The sequence below is a fragment of the Gobius niger genome, assembly GCF_951799975.1.
Source record: "Gobius niger genome assembly, chromosome: 19".
Classification (NCBI taxonomy): domain Eukaryota; kingdom Metazoa; phylum Chordata; class Actinopteri; order Gobiiformes; family Gobiidae; genus Gobius; species Gobius niger.
This window is the reverse complement of record NC_136870.1, coordinates 4,885,966-4,905,912: the sequence shown is the minus strand read 5'-3', so window position 1 is coordinate 4,905,912 and position 19,947 is coordinate 4,885,966. Positions and strand designations below refer to the sequence as shown.

Here is a 19,947-nt window from a genome sequence, read left to right as displayed (position 1 = left end):
CACCGAACCGTGAGCGAGCTGAACCGTTACACCCCTAGTTAGCAACATTGATAAAGTACTTAGCTCCTTACCATATTTGTCATTAGCTCCGCCCCTCTCTGGAGCCTACATATCCAGGATACTGTAGTAGCTCATGTGAGTGTGATATGTGATATGAGTGTCCTGGTTTCTCTGACACATGTAAACATCATATCCACATCCTCAAAACTGATCTGACTCTGATCCTGTCTCATCGAGTCTCTGTTTTTCGGCTTTTCTGCTGGGCCGCATGCTAATTGACGGCCATTTTTGTCAGTCAAAGAGAAAAATGTAGAAGAGAAGAAAGTCTGGTAACACTTTACATTACAGGCCGGTAAGTCCGTGATACTTATAGTGGTAATTACTAGTAATGACAGTGGTACTTACAGTGTAATTACAGTGGTTCTTCTTGGTACTTATTGTGGTACTTACAGTGGTACTTACAGTGGTAAGTACTAGTATTTACATTGATAATTCTAGGTTATTATTGTGGTACTAAAAGTCATAATTACTAGTAATTATGTGTTAGGGTTAGGGAGGTACAGAGTTACCACTGTATCTCTCATTACTGTGGTAACTCTTAGTAACAATGGTCATACTTCTATTTACTTTGATACTTTAAATGACAGTTTCTAGTAGTTTCAGTGATACATCTATGGTACTTATTGGTAATTCAAGGTTACTACAGCAGCAATTCATAGGTAGTAAATGTGGTACTTCTACATACAGACATATTTTCTAGGATTGTGTGACTATAAAATAACATAAAACAGCATTAGGGAAAACAAGAAGTACAACCTTCATTACTAAGAGTTACCACTGTATCTAGAAGTACTTACCTTGTAATTCTCACTATAGTATCCTTTAAGTACCACAATAAGTACCTAGAATTACCCCAGTAATTACCACCATAAGTACTATTGTAAGTACCACTGTAAGTACCACCGTAACTACCACTGTAAGAACCACAATAAGTACATAGAATTACCAGTGTAAATACCACTGTAATTACCACTGTAAGTACCAAGGACTTACCGGCCCGTAATGTAAAGTGTTACCGAAAGTCTTATGTTTATCTTTGAAATGCAGTGAAAAAGTTATAAGTTCTCAACAAAAGTAATACCCAGGCGAAGCACAGATTCAAAACTTAAGCACACGTTTTTTTCAGTCGAACACTTGCTCCGTGCCTCTGCAGACCGCTTGACTTCCCTTTGCGGCTTTGACGGCTTCTCTGCTCATTCTTTCGACTTTGATGAAAAGCGCAAACCGAGCCCAGCTGGCCTGTCATGTCCAATCTCATATTTTATGACCTCAATGCGTGCGGCAGAAACAATACCCAACGTGAGTGATGGGTTAGGCACCGAAGGCACGCCGTAAATTAATAATAGTAAAGATTAGGTTCCTTCAATGACACCCTCCATCCAGTCCATCATCCGTCTGACGTGGATATCAGCGGAGCCCGCCGCTCCTCACTCCTGGCTAGCTCGCCAATTTACGGTTTCTCATTCCATCGACTTTTCACAATCGATAGCCATCCCTCAGTGGCTTGGGCCTGAGCTGGGACTAAACCAGGACAGAACCAGGACTAAGCCAGACTTTAAAAACCCTGTGCCCGTTTCTTTCACCAAAGTACTGACCTGTTTCGGTATCATTTTGGGCCATTTACTTCAGTGCAGTGGAACACATATTTCACTTGTTTCACACAGACGGTCAAGGATCTTTAATAAAACTCTCAATAGGACATGGCTAAAGTGATACGTTTGTTGAGTGGTGACGTCACAGCTTTACTTCCGGGTTTGCAGATGTGCGAGAAACAACAAAAAACTCTTTAAAACCACAACCCATATTTCCGAAACCCAACAGAGAGTGACTGAACATATTTATTTATCAGGCTCATTAGCCAAACATGCTGAACCTACTGCTATAAAAGCAATATTTAACAAAATCGGTACGTCTTCCGGGTTGGCGTAGATAAATGCTAACGGTAACGCTAATCCCGGAAGAAGTGACTTTAGTAAATAATACTTTATTAGCAGTAGGTGCGGCATTTTTGGCTAATGAGTCTGAGAAATAAGTAGGTTCAGTAACTCTCCGTTGAGTTTCAGAAATACTGATGGTTGTTTATAAGAGTTTTTTATGGGTTTTTTCTCGCATATTTGTCGGTTTAACAAATATATACGTTGGAAGGAATGGCAATTCTGGCAGCCATCTTGTGACTGGCCCTTCAGCCCAGTGCAATGTGATCAAATGGAAACACCACTTATTTTCTTGATACGTCTTTACCAGAGCGGGACGGGAGTCGCCATGATATCTCCACCAGGACATCGCAGACTATTGGGCTATTTTGATCAATATAGTTTGAAAGACAAAGAAGTTGATTATGGATAAATCTACAGAAATTCTAAAATGATAAGAGATATAAGTGAATTAATTTTTTGTATCTGTTGTGATCTTGCAGGCTAGTTTTTGTTCGCACTATTGTGGCAGTGACTTTGGGTATTTGTGAAACGTTGGACACTAAAAACAGTTTGAATTTTAGCTCAAATATAGGATATTTAAACCAGTCCAGGACAAATGTTTCTCCCAAATAACCCTAGAAGAAGAACTAGAGCTAAGCCAGCTATCAACTAGAACTGACCCAGATCTAAAAGGGTTCGAATCATTACCATCAAAAGTCCTACAGCCTCGTGGGTCAACCCTCCAGTCCAACAGTGCTCCATCTGGTCGGTCTGTCCCGCTCTGTGTGACCAACGGGCTTCCTATGGCACACCTGCGTCTCAGAGTATGTGACCGGCATAAGCTGATGTATGTCAATAACTCGACGAGGCTTTGAAGAACCATATGGAATAAGCAGCGATAGGTTGGAAACGCGGAGTCCCAGTAGATCCAATGTAAATGTTGGGTCAAAGCTACTCATATAAAGCCAGGTGGGAGAAAACTAGCAAAGCCTCTCTGCTGCAGACCACTGGCAACAATTTAAGGCCGGATTTTAACCTGAGCAGAACCCATTTTCTCCAGGCTTTACCCTAATCAAAAAAGCTTCTTGGGGAAAAAAGCACCAAAACAGCCACACACAAAAAATGAGAAGAAAACAAGTATGTAAACGCAGCAAAAAAGTGACAAAAACTCAACCAAAAAGTGACATAAATGAGACAAAAACTCAACCAAAAAGTGACAAAAATTCTACAAAAAAGTGACAAAAACTCAACCAAAAAGTGACAGAAATGAGACAAAAATGAGACAAAAATTCAACAAAGATGTGACAAAAATGTGACAAAAACTTAACCAAAAAGTGACAAAATTTCTACAAAAATGTGACAAAAACGCAACCAAAAAGTGACAAATATGTGACAAAAACTCAACCAAAAAGTGACAAAAATTGTACAAAAATGTGACTAAAACTCAACCAAAAAGTGACTAAATTCTACAAAAATGAGACAAAAATGAGACAAAAACTCAACCAAAAAGTGACAAAAAACATACAAAAATGTGACAAAAACGCAACCAAAAAGTGACAAAAATGTGACAAAAATTCAACCAAAAAGTGACAAAAATTCTACAAAAATATGACAAAAACTCAACAAAAAGTGACTAAATTCTACAAAAATGTGACAAAAATGAGACAAAAATGTGAAAAAAAGGTGACACAACACAGCAACAACGCGAGGAAAGATGTGACAAAAATGAGACAAAAACTCAACCAAAAAGTGACAAAAATTAATACAAAAATGTGACAAAAACTCAACCAAAACGACAAAAATTCTACAAAAATGAGACAAAAATGAGACAAAAACGTGAAAAAAATAAAAACAGAAAAAGGTGACACAACACAGCAACAACGCGAGGAAAGATGTGACAAAAATGTGACAAAAACTCAACTAAAAAGTGACAAAAAATATACAAAAATGTGACAAAAACTCAACTAAAAAGTGACAAAAAATATACAAAAATGTGACAAAAACTCAACTAAAAAGTGACAAAAAATATACAAAAATGTGACAAAAACTCAACCAAAACGTCACAAAAATGAGACAAAAATGAAACAAAAATATATATAAAAAAAAAAAAAGGTGACACAACACAGCAACAACGCGAGGAAAAAGATCAGTTTTGTGGGTCTTAGCTTTCAAATGAGGTGTTACACAGGCCTATAGCCAAAGAGGACAGAATGCCTTCGGTTTAGGCGGGTGGTAAGAGGTCAAAGTAATTGTGTGTGAACAGTCTGTCAAGTCAAAACCATTTCCTTCGTGACACGAGAAAATATCAATCAGAAATCAAAGCAAAAGGCAGGATTTTGAAGAAAAAGATAATTCCATGCCATAATTGAATGCCTTCAGTGAGAATCTTCAATATTAATAGTCTTACAATAAAAACCGAGCCAATTAAGGACCCCTTCTGTAGCTTTATTTGGTTGTCCGATACATCATTCCTTTCCTGTCCTTGCTTGTGTCTCCTGTTTCCCCCGGCCTCCTGCTCGGGCGGCATTCGGCCCCGAGCATCCGTATGTTGAAATCGCCGGCTCGTTAGCTCGGGGTCAACTTTTAACAAGCTGACTTTTGGCTCTGGCATGTTGGCTGGCATTTGTACACACCGCCCCGCGCTGTGCGTTTCAAAGGACCACCGCTCCAACGCTTAACTTCTCCTCATGCAACACGGCTCAGCTCATAAATAACCTGGACCATTTTCACAACCTTTTACTGCATTTCTCATTTGACCGGACGTTCTATTCTACTCTATTTTCAGCAACGGAATCTAAATGATTGATATAGTTTTAAATGTGTGGTTTTATTGTGTTTGTTTATTAGTTACAAAGTTTGTTCATTAGTTGCAAAGATTTGCTCAGAGGGATTTTGGATCTGATTCTGTAAACAGTGAAGTGGAAAAATCTGTTAAAAGTCTAATTTTGTTCAGTAAATCAGGCATGAATTAGAAATTAATAAATCCCTCAGAAAACCTTCAAAATATTGTGAAGTCCAAGTTTGGAGTCCAGAGGAGCGACTAAAGTTGTTGAAAGAGCGTAAAGAAAACCTAATTTTAAAGTATAGGCATTTATATGACATATTATACATCACTATGTAGTATTTTCTGGGGGTATTTTGCAAACCCGGACGACAAGACACTTCGATTCAGTTAACTCCACCCCTCTCTCCGAGCGGATCTGCCCAGGCATTATTAGCAGTAAAATAAACATAAATATCACCACAATAAGTGAAGTTACTTCACAATACAGTTATAAGGAGTTGACATCTGCAACACAGCTTCATAAATGGCTAACACACAAGCTAACAAGCTAGCAAGCTAACATGCTAACATTCGTTTTGATTGACTCACTGCTCTGTCCTGGCCGCTCCATCGGCTGTTTACATTGTGGGACTCGCGTTGGTTATAAAAGTTAATCCACTTTGATTCTGGCGAAGATTCACCAAACATCCATCAGAGACAGTCACAGAAAAACACTATTTTGGTGATAGTCGCTGAATCCCGGAGAGAAATTTCAACTTCTGACGAGTGGCCTCTTCTTTAGGAAGGTTGAATAAAGTCCTGCTCCTTGTAGCCAAACGTTCTTTTCTCCGTGACATTATCGTTAGGTAAGAAAAAAGAACAGGCGTGTCCAGAGTAGGTTAGAAAGAGCTCCTTCTTCACAGCTTTCAGTGCAAACATGAAATCTGTTCAGATGGGGGGGGGTTGATAAGGAAATAACATTACACTATGTAGGGCTGTGCAATTAATCGAAATTCAATCACAATTTCGATTATTTCACTAAAGGATAATCGAAAAATAAAAACTTTTTTTAAACTTTCATTATTTCATGGCTCCCTTCGCATTTGCTTTTGCCTGACATAAAAAACAAACAGCGCTGTGTGATGATGTCATCAGGCCGCGTTGCTCAGTTTGCTTGCGCAGGTGTGAGGGCTGGCCAGCAGGGGGCAGGTGTGAAACACAGACCTCTCCTTAATCGAGGCAAACTTGAAATCAGTTGTACTTTAATGACTGTTCAGAAAACAGAAAATATTCAGCATAGTTTTTTTTATTAATAAATATATAAATAAAATAAAGACTTTTTTTTAAAGGCAACAAATAATCGCTTGAATAATCGTGATTTCAATTATGACTAAAATAATCGTGATTATTATGTTTTCAATAATCGAGCAGCCCTAACACTATGGCTAAAAGCTCCAAAAGTCGATTTTGCCTGATATAGGACTGTTAAGAAAAGTTTTGTAACATCTGCATGTGCTTGTATTCATCCCTCCCATCTTACTCCCAGAAAGGAAATGACCATATTTGGATTACAGCATCATCTCGATCTTCTTTCATGCCGGAAACCATCATTCAGTATTTGTGAATGAAGCGTGGGAAAGCGGCTGCTGTCTCTCCATATTGTAGTTTGTTGTATTTGTAGTTATCTTCCTTACTCATCAAAAGTTTATTGTTTTTCAAAGATCATGATCAGGTCATGCAAACATACAGGGGTTCAATTACCAAGCGTTTGCTCTTGTGCAAAACAAGCACCTTTTTAACTCACTCATTGATAAACGACCCTCACAGTACTTGAGAGAGGGTTACGAAACATGGTCCAAAATATCCAACAGCAGAACCCGGTGCTTACATCACAAAGTGGATGATTTCACCAAAGAAAGTAACAATGCTGGACTTTGCACAGGACAGTTTGTGTGGAGGAACATTTCCTGCAGGAAGTGTGGAGGTGATAATACAGGCGGGGAGACGTCGCCGAATATTTGATGTCTTTTGGATTCCCATCGTTTTATCTTTTCATTGAATAGGAACAACAACGGCTCAGGGTATGAAGGTCCTGAGTTCGATTACTGGGCGGAGTTCAAAAAGTACTCCAGGTTTTGGATTAGAAAACAATATTCCAAGATGGTCAAAAAGTTCTAAAAAGCCAGTTTTGCATCCTTACTTCATCATCGCTCCCGTTTATCACAGTGCCGTCCATTTGTTAGACAGCTATTAGCACAAAATGGAGTCTCGCATACTGTTTTCAGCATGTTTAATTTCCAATGCTTATTTCAACGTATAAATCATAATATGTCACAGCCGGGGCGCCCAAAACAATTAAGGCGAGACACGGCGAGTGAAAATAATGGATTTTTCATGCAGTGGTCAATGTTGACATTTTTAGCTTGTTTTCTCCCTTTGACATCTTTTTCTTGTCAAAATAAAAAAGGGTGCTTATAGAAGAGCTTTCAGTTGCGCGCAGGAAGTCTATATCCCAGATTTATTGATTTATTGAAAAACAAGGGGAAACTAAATTTTTTTGCAGATCTTTACGCTTACAGTATAAATGACTCATTCAAAAACAGAGATCCAAATAAACAAGATCCAAAATCGCTCTCACAAATTCTTGGTAACTAATATATCAACAAAAGTAAACCATTAATTCAAACCGGGCTCTTTCCATTATTTAGGTTTTGTTGCCACTGAGTTGTGACACTGTGACGTTTTTTAAGTCATAGTGTCAAACAGGAAGAGCCCGATGTCTGTAATGTAATGCCTTACGAACTGAACAGTTTTTGTTTTCATTATTTCTGTAGTAAGAAAAAATAAATAAATACATTTAAAAAGGAAGTGCCCGACTGCCCCGCGGTGTAAATAAACGCACCCCTGAGCGTCTGAACAGATGTCATGTTTGCACTGAAAGTTGTGAAGAAGGAGCTCTTTCTAACCTACTCTGGACACGCCTGTTCTTTATTCTTACCTAACGATAATGTCAGACAAAAGCACGTTTGGCTACGAGGACGGGACTTTATTCAACCTTCCTAAAGAAGAGGACACTCACCAGAAGTTGTAATTTCTTTCCGGGATTCAGCTACTATCACTAAAATAGTGTTTTTCTGTGACCTTCACCAGAATCAAAGTGGATTCACTTTTATAACCAACGCGAGTCCCATAATGTAAACACCCACCAGAGCGGTGAGTCAGTCAAAACGTGTGTTAGTGTGTGTGTTAGCGTGTGTGTTAGCGTGTGTGTTAGCGTGTGTGTTAGCTTGTGTGTTAGCGTGTGTGTTAGCCATTTACGAAGCTGTGTTGCAGATGTCAACTCCTTATAACTTCATTGTGAAGTAACTTATTGCTGTGATGTTAATATTTCTTACTGCTAATAATGCATGGGCGGATTAGCTCAGAGAGAGAGGTCGGAGTTAACTGAATCGAAGCGGTGCGTCTTCCGGGTTTGCAAAATACCCACAGAAAATACTTATATTTCTCACAAAAAATAGTGCTCCATAGTGGTATCCTTTTAGTCAATAATCTATGGCAAGAGTTTCAAATTGACATCTCTAAATGAAATGTGTCCCCGTATTCACCTGCAGCGTCTCGCCTTAAAGAAGCATGTCTGGTCACATTTTCCTCCGTAAACTCCGTTGGATTTCGTCAATCACCTCCATTGAGACGCATGGACTTCCTCTGCACCTTCCCCGCTCATCTCCACTAGATCAGAGGCTTCTGTTCGCGCAGAGGGAACTACACCGAGGCTCTCCTTGGGACCTGCTCTGATCAAAGAGCCCGATTTCAGCCCTGTAGGTTCCGCGTGGAGGAGGGGGTAAAGGGGGGGTAAAGGGGATAGGCGGTGCGGAAAAGAAAGGCGGAGCAGAGCTATCTTCCAAACCCACGGGGAAACCCCACGAATCCAAACCCACGGGGAGCGCTGCAAATTCAACCTCAGTATGCTGCTTTTAGGAAAGAGTTTCCCAGGTTTGCAATACTTAGATTGTAAAGATGGAAAAGGATAAACAACAAAAACCAATGGATACGGATAGAAAAGGCATCTCCACAAACATTCCACTCTTTTGAATATCTAATTCCCGCCCGATTTAATGAGGCGAAATTAGAATTTTAGCAGTTTTTTTCCCACTTATTTATTTATTTGACATTGCAATTCAACATAGTGCAAAACAAACTTCTGGCCGATGCAAAAAGAGTTTACAGCTAGTGCTAAATCTTCAACTCCAGTCCCGGGTTGGGCCTTTCTACAATACATTCCAATTACATTTGCAGTACATTCTTTCTAAAAAAGTGGGGGTGTGTAGGGGGGGCTCACATGCACTGCCGTCGCTCTTCAACACCAGAGCCAGCGACAGGATGCTCTTTCTCTCTGGACACGGCCAGTGTTGAACTCACAGTAGAATAAAGATTGTAGTTTGTCTTGTGAGAGCTTGAAAATGCGGAATGAAGTCAGTCCAGCACAGTCAAAACCCTCTTTCTAAGCCACGCCCCCGCGCCCTGCAGTGCATTTCCAATAAAGTATTTCATCTTTTTAGTCAGTTGTTTTTTTTTGCTGACTAAGATGAGACTAAAACTAAATAAAAAGTTGTTTATGAGACTAAAACTGTCTGAAATGTCCAGATATGTTTGTAGAAAATATGACTAAATAAAAATGAAAAGAAGCAGAGGAACTTGATTAAAGGAACAGGCCAGACAGGTACATATGAACTCGTCTAAGCTCAGGTAAGAACATATCACAGTATGGAAAAACTGTGGCCTGTTCCTTTAAATATGATAATAAATATTATGGATGTAAAGTTGACTAAATAGGGTGTTTCTTGTCTTTTTGTTTATGTTCTTGTATTTGTATTTATGTTTGAAAATGACTCTTCTACAAATAAATATACGTGCAATTTTAGTCAACTACAACTAGACTAAAATTAATCTTATTATTATTATTTGACTAAATCTCAACCTAAGTAAAGTTACATTTTTGTCAAAAGACTAAAATAAAATAAGGCACCGTTTGTGAAGTAGATAAGTTAGCTTTTCTTTATTCAATTTTTTTGCCCTATCCATGTGTTGCCTTAAAGAACAGAAAAATACATCATAAGTTTAATACAGTATATATTAGAATATAATATGCTAAACTTTAAATTGCTGACATGTTTGGTTGTCTTCTAAAGGCCCCTTTCTGTGAACAAGCTTGAGAAAGGGGCACTTCCTGGAGAAGGAGAGCACCACCTCGTGACATCAGCAGGTGGAGGCCGAAACAACACAAGTTTGCAAGCTGTTGATGACCGGGGGGGTGGATTAATTAATTGACCATGGGATGAAATAATGAATTGCAAATGAGACGGGACACTGGGCTCAGTCCGACTCAGTTTGGCAGATGGTCAGACACTGTCCCGCTTCAGTTACGCTGGACACATTAGTTTTGCAATTGACTTGGTCGGGACACGATCTGGGTGTGATCGTCCCGTCTGAGCCAAACATTAAAAAGCCTTTTGTATAATAAACCCACACTAAGGTTACAACACGGGGACAGGAGATAATAGTTAATGCATGTTTTTGTGAAGCACTACTGTAAACATGTACACACAGGATATAGGAGACAGCAATACAGTAAATAAAGCAACATGTACTTTAATATTTCGCAGTAACGTTACTCTTACATAGGGCTGTGTACTAGGGATGGCCGATATATATGCGCCGCCGATATTTTTTCACACACCAGTATCGGTCCGATATTGGGAAATATCGGCCGATTTTTCTTTATTCTTTGAATTATTCACTGCACCATAATGTCGTAGCGCACCTGAATGCAGCAGCAGTGTAGACGGGCTAAACTGACCTGACTGGGGCAAGAGTTTATTCAAATTATCTAAAATAAACAGTGGCTCCTAAAAATAAAGAACCTCCAGCATAAATCCACACATCTCCAAAAGAGAATATGTTTTTACTAAGTTTAAACAAAGTGTTGCTGACACTTGGACACCACAGAGATGCAGAGACACAAGTTGCTGCTGTGACAAACTGGACTAAATCTGCCTCATGGACATAATTCTGAGTCAGGATTAACAGGAATCATTTTCTGATGGATTATTTGTCAATACATCTGAGGTGAGTGTTGCAAAAGTTTGTCCGTCCTGACGCCAGATTTATAACTTTGTTTGTTAGCGCCAGTGTTCATTTCGTCGACTAAAATATTTAGTCTTAAATTTAGTCAAAGTGATATTTTTGTGACTAAAATTGGACTAAAACTAAATTAAAGTTTCTCATGAGACTAAAACTATGACTAAAATGTCCAGATATTTTAGTCGACTAAAATAAGACTAAATAAAAATGAAAAGGAGAGACTAAAATCATCCAAACTTGTATTGAGCGTCTGAAAGAGCCTCAGATCATTTAAATCCTCTGTTAAAGGATCAGCTCTGAGCTTTGTTCATGTGGAGCAGCTCCATGAAGCAGAAGAACTTTATTAAATATGATTATAATACATATTATCAATGCAAAGTCGACTCAATTAGTCTTAAATTTAGTCGACTAAATTGACATGCAATTTTAATCGACTAAAACTAGACTAAAATTGAAAAGATTTTTTTGACTGAATCTCGACTAAAATTAACTTACATTTTAGTCAAAAGACTAAAACTAAATTAAAATATGTTGTCAAAATTAACACTGGTTAGCGCTAGCATAGCTTCTAACAGGCTAAAGGCTACAACACGTAAACATGACCTTTCTGTCATCATGTATGTCTAACTACAGTGATGATAATGTCTGTATTCACGTTTACTCCGCTCGCTTTTGTCACGTTAATGACCCTGAAAACGAGGTGTTTTGTCGCATTTCGCGCATATTTAATTAGACGCATTAGCGATCGTTAGCGCATTTATCATTGAAAACAATGCAGTTCAAAGCTCAGGCTAATCTTGTAAATCTACTGTTTGCCTTTTGCCAGCTCTAAACCAACTCTAAATCTTCAGTCTGGCCTCATAAATTCATATAAGGTGCTGTTAAAGTGACAATTTTTTGCAATTTCAAAGCTTCATACAGAGCTATGTGTCCTTTATCAGATTTGTTTAAAGTTAAAACATGTAGCTTAAATAACATGGTAGGCTACATGTTTAAATAAAAAATACAATAAATAGTAGCCTAGCATATTCCCAGTGTCAGTGTTTCCCATTAATAGACGACATGGGTGAAAGTATAATAATAAGTAGGTCTGAGTAAATATTCAGCCAAAATCCAAATAACATTTCACTCCAACATTGCATTTGGTCTTTTTAATATTTTTCTAATAAAAGGGATTGTTTGTTTCATCCTGGTGTGTGAGACGTGTCCCAGGCATAAGCATAAGACATTCCAATAATGGAGCAATTTGCAAACTTTACCACATTTGAGCCTTTCTATTGATTTTTAACATCGAAATAAATATATCGGCAAATATCGGATATCGGCCACAGCAGCGAGGCAAATATCGGATATCGATATCGGTGGCAAATTTTCATATCGGACCATCCCTACTGCGTACCGTTAAGTTTTTTTTACAATACCAGTACTTTAACAATGTCATCTAGAACCAGGAACCAGAACAATCAAGCATCTGCAAATTTACAATATCGGGTTCATCTCCAATGTCAGGAAACGTGGGAAAAATGGTGAATTATTTGGGAAAAATGGGGGAAGATTGGGAGAAACCGTGCAGAGTTTTGGATTTTTAACAAAATAACCAGTTTGCTCACTCCAGCCAGTAGGGGGCAGCTTAAACAAAAAGAAAAAAGAAAGAATTCCACACGTGTCCAGCAGGGGAACTGACATAATAAGACATCAGGATTTAAACATTATAGCCACGTGGTAAATGTTTTTTTTTTCCGATATCAGACTGGTATTGTTGGTACCAAGCCCTACTCCTACTCTACCCACCTCTGATTAAAAGGACTGATCCCATAACCTCTTTACCCAGTGCATATTCTCATGTTCAGCTTTACCCAAACCTAAAAACCTAAAAGCTTCTTGACTAGAGCTTACAGCTTATAGGCCAGAGTAACGCCTCATTTGGCTCACAAAACTGATCTAAACTCATTTTTTCCTCGCCTTGTGGTGGTCATTTTCCATCCTTTTTTCCTCCCTTTTGTGTTGCATTTTCTTCCTTTTTTTTCACTTTTTCATCGCGTTGTTGTCGCTGTTTTGACACTTTTTTCAAGAAGCTTTTAGATTTGAAGTGTGCTCAGTTCAGGTGGAGGTTCAGTGGTGAAAGGTTTCAAAACAGACTAAATTTCCATACATCCTTGTGCCAGGCGCTAATATCGCTCGGTTTGGCTAAATTGAAATTGATGGCATACTTTCTGAAACAAAAGAAAAACATCCCTGAAAGACGGAAAAAAGTGTCATAAATAACACGTGTGGCATTGACTTGTCATAAAAGCCTGCGAGGTAATCTCCGGTCGCTTAAAAATGCACAAAGAAGCATTTTTGCGTGAAGCTAATCTCGGCAGAATTGCGGCGTGCCACACATGGATGGGCAAGTAGGTTAGCGGCGGGGAACGCTCCGCTGACGGTGCAGGAGCGGCTTCAAAGCATCTTCCTGTCACTGCGCTTCCATTGTGCTAGCTTCAATGTCCCCGGGAAGACGGGTCGCTGCACGGGTTAGCGCCGATTTCAAGGTTTAACACGCGCCGCCGTCAGTGCCGCTGCAACGCCGCAACTCATTGGTCTAAATGAGCAAAGTGAAAGAAGGCCCAAGAACTCTCATTGGGCCTTCCCTGTATAAATATAGTAAAATAAACAAATAAATACAATGAAAATAAATCAATGTGCATTTGCATTTGTTTTAAATTTTGTGCAAAATACTTTTTACTACATAGGGAGGCAAATACATTTATCAGTCAGAGATGTACTCACCCTCAAGTCCTTAATACTGTACAGTAGGTCAAGTACAAATGAATGAAAAAATCATTACCATCAAGTACAATTAAACATAAAAAGCTCTACTGTAATATTTTGGCCACCAGAAGCACATAGCTACTAAACATGTGTAAACAAAAGGACGTAGCTATGAAGCAGTGGTAGCAGAGTTATCAGTGTTAGCAGAGCTAGCAGTGGTAGGAGAGTTAGCAGTGGTAGCAGAGATAGCAGGGGTAGCAGAGTTAGCAGTGGTAGCAGAGTTAGCAGTGGTAGCAGAGTTAGCAGTGGTAGCAGAGATAGCAGGGGTAGCAGAGTTTGCAGAGATAGCAGTGGTAGCAGAGTTAGCAGTGGTAGCAGAGTTAGCAGTGGTAGCAGAGATAGCAGGGGTAGCAGAGTTTGCAGAGTTAGCAGAGTTTGCAGAGTTAGCAGTGGTAGGAGAGTTGCAGTGGTTGCAGAGTTAGCAGAGTTAGCAGTGGTAGCAGAGTTAGCAGTGGTAGCACAATTAGCAGTGGTAGGAGAGTTAGCAGTGATAGCAGAGTTAGCAGTGGTACCAGAGTTAGCAGTGATAGCAGAGTTAGCAGGGATAGCAGAGTTAGCAGTGGTACCAGAGTTAGCAGTGGTAGCAGAGTTAGCAGTGGTAGCAGAGTTAGCAGTGGTAGCAAAGTTAGCAGTGGTAGCAGAGTTAGCAGTGATAGCAGAGTTAGCAGGGATAGCAGAGTTAGCAATGGTACCAGAGTTAGCAGTGATAGCAGAGTTAGCAGGGATAGCAGAGTTAGCAGTGGTACCAGAGTTAGCAGAGATAGCAGTGGTAGCACAGTTTGCAGTGGTAGCAGAGTTAGCAGCGGTAGCAGAATTAGCAGTCGAAGTAGCATTAGCGGGTGTGTCACATTAAGCCTAATACCCATAGAAGCGCCGTTCGCTCTTGAGCCTGTTCATACAAATGTGTACATTTTGTTAGCCGTCAAATCCCGGACCCGTTCAAATTTAAAATTATAGTCCCATACAGATGAATAAGGAAGCCCGGCACAATACTAAAGCATGGCGAGGTACGTTTTGTTTCCATGGCATGTATATAATGTCTGCGTTTTTTAAATCATTACCATATCATAAGATGAAGCTCGGGGGTCATTGGATGTGTGACTAACCCACAAACAGCAGAAACTTGACTTGAGGTGTTTTTTCAATTAAAAAACAGTTTCTATCTGCCGCGCTATGAGCCTTTACCAACACAGTTCCAACTACTACGTGTTGACTGTAATAAGTTGTATGCGATCAGCTCTGAGCTATGGAGGAGTAATGGTGGGATTAAAAGACCAGCCATATATTGCTCAAGCATAAAAACCCGAGTGGTCCTCTGGCTGAGGAGAGAATGCTCATCACTTATTTAGACGTGAATGTGTTCAGAGGAAATCCAATCCAGCCTGATTAAACCCTAATGGAGACAAATGAAGAAAGTGTACAGCCAGGAGGGAGTGAGGGCGCGAGCTCCAGTCAACGCCTGCTGTTTTAACCCGGGGAGGAGTGAAGGGGGCCGGACACTCGGACTCGCACGTCACGTTAAAGTTAAACTCACAATAGGTTAAGGCTAGCAAACAATAAAATAAAAAGTTGACCACCAGTTTGACAGGATTGCTCTCTGGGGCCCTACTCTTTCTTAGCCGCCAAAATTTCAACATGTCCAAAAATTGGCAACACTTCTGTTTTTGCTCCCATCTTTCATGAGCTGAACTCAAAGACATACTTACAAGATCCATTTCTCTTAAATAGTGTTCACAAATCTGTCTAAATCTCACTCCTCCAAAATGTCCATGGCACTGCAGACTCACATCTTTTATTTGCATTTACATCCTTTCACGCTTTCACAGCGAAACCTGCTGTATTCATCCCACAGTGAATGAGAAGAGAGACTGTACCGTGGTCCCGCTGTGGTGCACTGAGGTCAAAGGGCCGAGCTCTGAGGGTCCCAAACATTCCCAATCATTGTCTATTCACGCTCGTGCTACGCAAAAACATACATTCTGTGCTGAAGGTGCTCTTTGTTGTTTCGTGAGGAAAGTCATATGAAAGATAAGAAAAACTTCTTGCATCAAAACTCTCTTTTTACGTCTTCATTCCCTTTGGGGCATTTCACTCGCCTGATCTCATTTGAAACCTAAGGCCTTCTAGTTTCTAAAAGCATGAGTGAGATCTGTAGATAGATGAGTGTGTTTGCAAGGGCTCGAGAGTTTTTAATATTCAGTTTTTTTCTTTGTTCATACAAACGCAGTTCCCCGATTATAAAAACCCGAAAACAGCAGTTTCCCGGTTTTGAGAAACCCAGATTTTCTGGCTGGAATTTTCCGTCAGTAACTGGGATATAACTTCATGTATACACTATTTTCCGGTTTTAAAGCCACACCACGTAGAATTTAACCCAATAAATAAAATTGAAATACAGGCATTTATTTTATGACAGATATTTTCATCATTAAAAAATACCTAATAAATGTACAAACAAAGATTTATTAGGCTCACCCCTCTGAAGATATGAGTGTAAACTTTATGAGGAGTGGGTACGTCTCCAGCTCGTCGTCATGGAGATGTGACAAAGGGCAGTAGAATTTGAGATTTTAACAGGTTAGTTCCTCATCCAAATCCATTCTTTTATTACACACTGCAGTAACAGCATTTTCTGTGTTGAGCTGGTCATTAGGAGCATTTTTTGTTTTGCTGCAACAGCATCGTCCAAAATGTTACGCAGTGTGCCTTTAAGAAACTTCACATTTCTTGCGCCGTTCACAGTAAACAAACATGGCGTCGGCATGTCCGAAGAGCTCCCGTTTCTGGAGTGAGAAGGAGACTGTGTTTTTTTATTCTAACCATGAAAGAACTAAAAGTAGTGAATATTTAAGATGGAAAGAAGCGTCGTAGTGTGGATTTATGCAAAACTGTCAGTGACTATTCACTATCCTCCACTAACTATTGGTGAACTTCATCAGCTCCACTCTCACACACCAACCCCAGCTTCAAACCTTCTCCCAGTGCTCCCTGGTCCGTGTCGGTGGCGAAGACAGACCCAGGAGAGGCAAAGGAAACGACTTATCCATAATCTGCCGTCATTGTCATTTGCCGTAGCTCAGAGGATGAGCAAATCATTTAGTCCAAAGTGGGCATTCAAAAGAACAAGCCCTGCAATAAGGCGCACATTATGCTTTTAATATCTATTGTGCTCAATAATGTAATGTGTCCGCCTGCCCGGACAGAGCTTCAATACAAGCTCTGTATTTACATGATCTTTATTTGATCATGTAAACAAGGGATTTTAGTTTCCCGATTTCTCATATAAACTAGGGATGCACCGATCCGCTTTTTTGAGCTCCCGATCCGATCCGATATTTTTGACACTTCATCTGGCCGATACCAATCCGATACAGTCTTTTTGTATTATTAGATTTTTATATAATATACTGTATATCATTATATATTATTGCCTATGGATATTACCAGTTTTACCACTAGTTTTACCAGTTGTATTTTTGTTCATAAACATGGAAGACGTTTTGGCTTTAACTTTGAATTTTAACCCCTTAACTCCCACCTGAACCGAGCAAATTTTCTCCAGTTTGGCTTTACCCCAGTCCAAAAGCTTCTGGAAAAAAAGCTGTGAAAATAGCAACAAAACTGAGATGAAAAAAAGTGAGAAGACATTGACAAAAAATGACAAAAAATGTGACAAAAAAAGGACAAAAAAATGACCAAAAATGACAAAAAATTGATTAAAAAACATTACAAAAAAGTTACAAAATGAGTTGAATACCCCCCAAAAAAGATGGAAAAAAATTTGATGACATGATTAGAAAGTTTTTCAGAAGCATGTGTTTTAATTCAGTTTTGAAATGTGTCTTGTAAGCCCACGAGAGCTGAGCACTTATGTGAAAGACACAATAATAAGAATAAATCAAGTCAAATAAATACATTTAGTGTTCTAGCTTAGCGATAGCATGAAGGCCGTGAATCTGCGGTCCTGGATCTGCAGCGGCTCCATCTGCTCCATCTGTGGTGGTGCTGTGATAAACCCTCGAAGCGCGGTGGTAAACCTGCAGACTGGAGCCGCAGATTCACGGCCGTCTTGTACCGGACCCGTCCAGTCATCAAATCCGATCCAATCCGATACTCTAAAAAAGCCTGATCGGCTACCGATACCGATACTGAATATCGGATCGGTACATCCCTAATATAAACACCATATCCCAAAAACTGCCATAATCGGAATTTCGAGCCCTTGTCAACACACTCATGAGTGAAACACAAGTCACACTTTCCGTCCTTAACCCTAAACTTAACCTCCTGTTCAGAGAGGAAGGCCGGTTAAAGGTTTAAACAGATCAGATGGTGGCCAAAAAGTAGGCTTCTCCTGCTCTACTACGACCCAGGCTAGTGATTCTGGGCTTGTGAACTTGTGCCCTAAGAGAAGCCCTTCATGCACTTTGATCTGATCGCGCGTGTAAACTCCCCCCATTAGCAGAGCTTAAAACTGAACAGATGAGCCTAAAGAATCCAAGTGTGAGAAACCACGCAGCACTCGTACTTGCAAGTGCTGTTTCCGCTCCGAGACGTGTGGAATCTGTGGTCATGGGAAAGGCTGTGTGGGGTACTCACTCGGTACTCTGTTGATGGCCCGCAGCGGTCTGAGCACCCGCACCGTCCTCACCGCGGAGAAGCTGACGTTCTGGAGGTTCAGGGAATACTCCAACATTCTGCAAAAAGGCAAGACGGCAAACACGTCACTGTCACTGCGCCGGCCGTGAGGGAGAAAGGACAACTCGTAATGACAGATCAGCGACAGTAGAACGCAGTGTTAGACAGTGTTAGATGATGAAAATAATAATATTGCATACATTTTATATAGCGCTTTTCTGGACACTCAAAGATGCTTTACATGGCATTATTCATTCACTCCATACTCGGTGGTGGCAAGCTACTATTGTAGCCACAGCTGCCCTGGGGTAGACGGACGGAAGCGATCGGCCCCTCCGACCACCACCAACCACTCACACACTGCATTCGCTAGGCTTCCTGGGGTCATCAAACGGTCTCCCATCCAAGTACCGACCAGGCCCTTCCCTGCTTAGCTTCCAAGGTCTGAGCAAAGTGGACCAACAAACACTTCAAAAACGGTGGAGGCAGGAACTTACTTAAGTAGATTTTTACTTTCTACTCCTTTTTTTTTACTTTTACTTTCTACTCCTTACATTTTCATGCTGTTTCTTTAGAATCACACGCTGTTTTCTTTCTTTCTTTCTTTCTGATCTGTATGATGACTGGTCATTTCCATCTTTTTTGTGTATAATTGTTTGAACCAATGAACCTGGCACCTTCAGGCACCCAAGGGTGAACCACACTTGTGCTCCCAAGGCCATGAAATCGTCATCTGGGCTTTAACAAATTGTTTAAAGATATCTATCTAGTGTATGTAAACTTCTGACTGTAGAAAGTAACACAAAAATTCAAGTCAGACACTGAGAAGAAAAATGGACGTGTGCCTTTTATATAGTGTATGTGAATATCTGGTTCCCACAGTGAAGGCTCTCATTCATCCAGGGAGTATCATAGAAAAGTTGAATCATCGACTGGACTGGGTTTTGGTAAAGTTGAGGACCATTTGCTTCAAGTCCCAGAATCTTCTTCTTAGCTCTTCAGGTTCAGTCGATGAACTTTTCTATGATGGATACTCCCTGGATGAATGAGAACCTTCACAGACATATTGCTACCAACTATGGTGCCTTTTCACTGGTACGCAAGCTGGAGAAGACTGTGAAGGAACTAACCAACTATAGGAACCATCATGGAATTTTTGGCAGTTTTTGGTTCCCTTCTCCTGGGAGGAGCCTGGGTCTTATTTATTCCCCTCCAGTTTGGGTTATAGTGTCTTTTCTGACCTAAAGAGCTAAGAAAAGAAGCGTCTGTCACTAGAAGCGAAAAGTCCTCAACTTGACCAAAGCCCAGTCCAGTCGATAATATCACTTTTCTACTATTAATACTACCTGGATGAATGAGAGTCAACTATGGGAATGGTGCCCTTTCACTGGTACGCAAGCTGGAGAAGACTGTTAAGAAACTAGCCAACTATAGGAACCATCACCATCAGGGAATTTTTGGCAGTTTTTGGTTCCCTTCTCCTGGGAGGAGCCTGGGTCTTATTTAGTCCCCTCCAGTTTGGGTAATAGTGTCTTTTCTGACATAAAGAGCTAAGAAAAGAAGTGTCTGTCACTAGAAGCGAAAAGTCCTGAACTTGACCAAAACCCAGTCCATAAT

At 40.1% G+C, this 19,947-nt stretch overlaps 1 protein-coding gene across 10 annotated transcripts in view; it reads right to left on the bottom strand.

Annotated features, from left to right (window-relative positions):
- The window catches only part of cacna1g (calcium channel, voltage-dependent, T type, alpha 1G subunit), a 347,077-nt gene that overhangs the window by 263,305 nt on the left and 63,825 nt on the right, over window positions 1–19,947 (bottom strand). For all 10 annotated transcript variants that reach the window (XM_079577933.1, XM_079577934.1, XM_079577929.1 and 7 more), the window contains exon 3: window positions 18,292–18,389. In XM_079577933.1, the coding sequence (XP_079434059.1) occupies window positions 18,292–18,389 (98 nt within the window). The remainder of the gene's footprint in view (window positions 1–18,291; window positions 18,390–19,947) is intronic.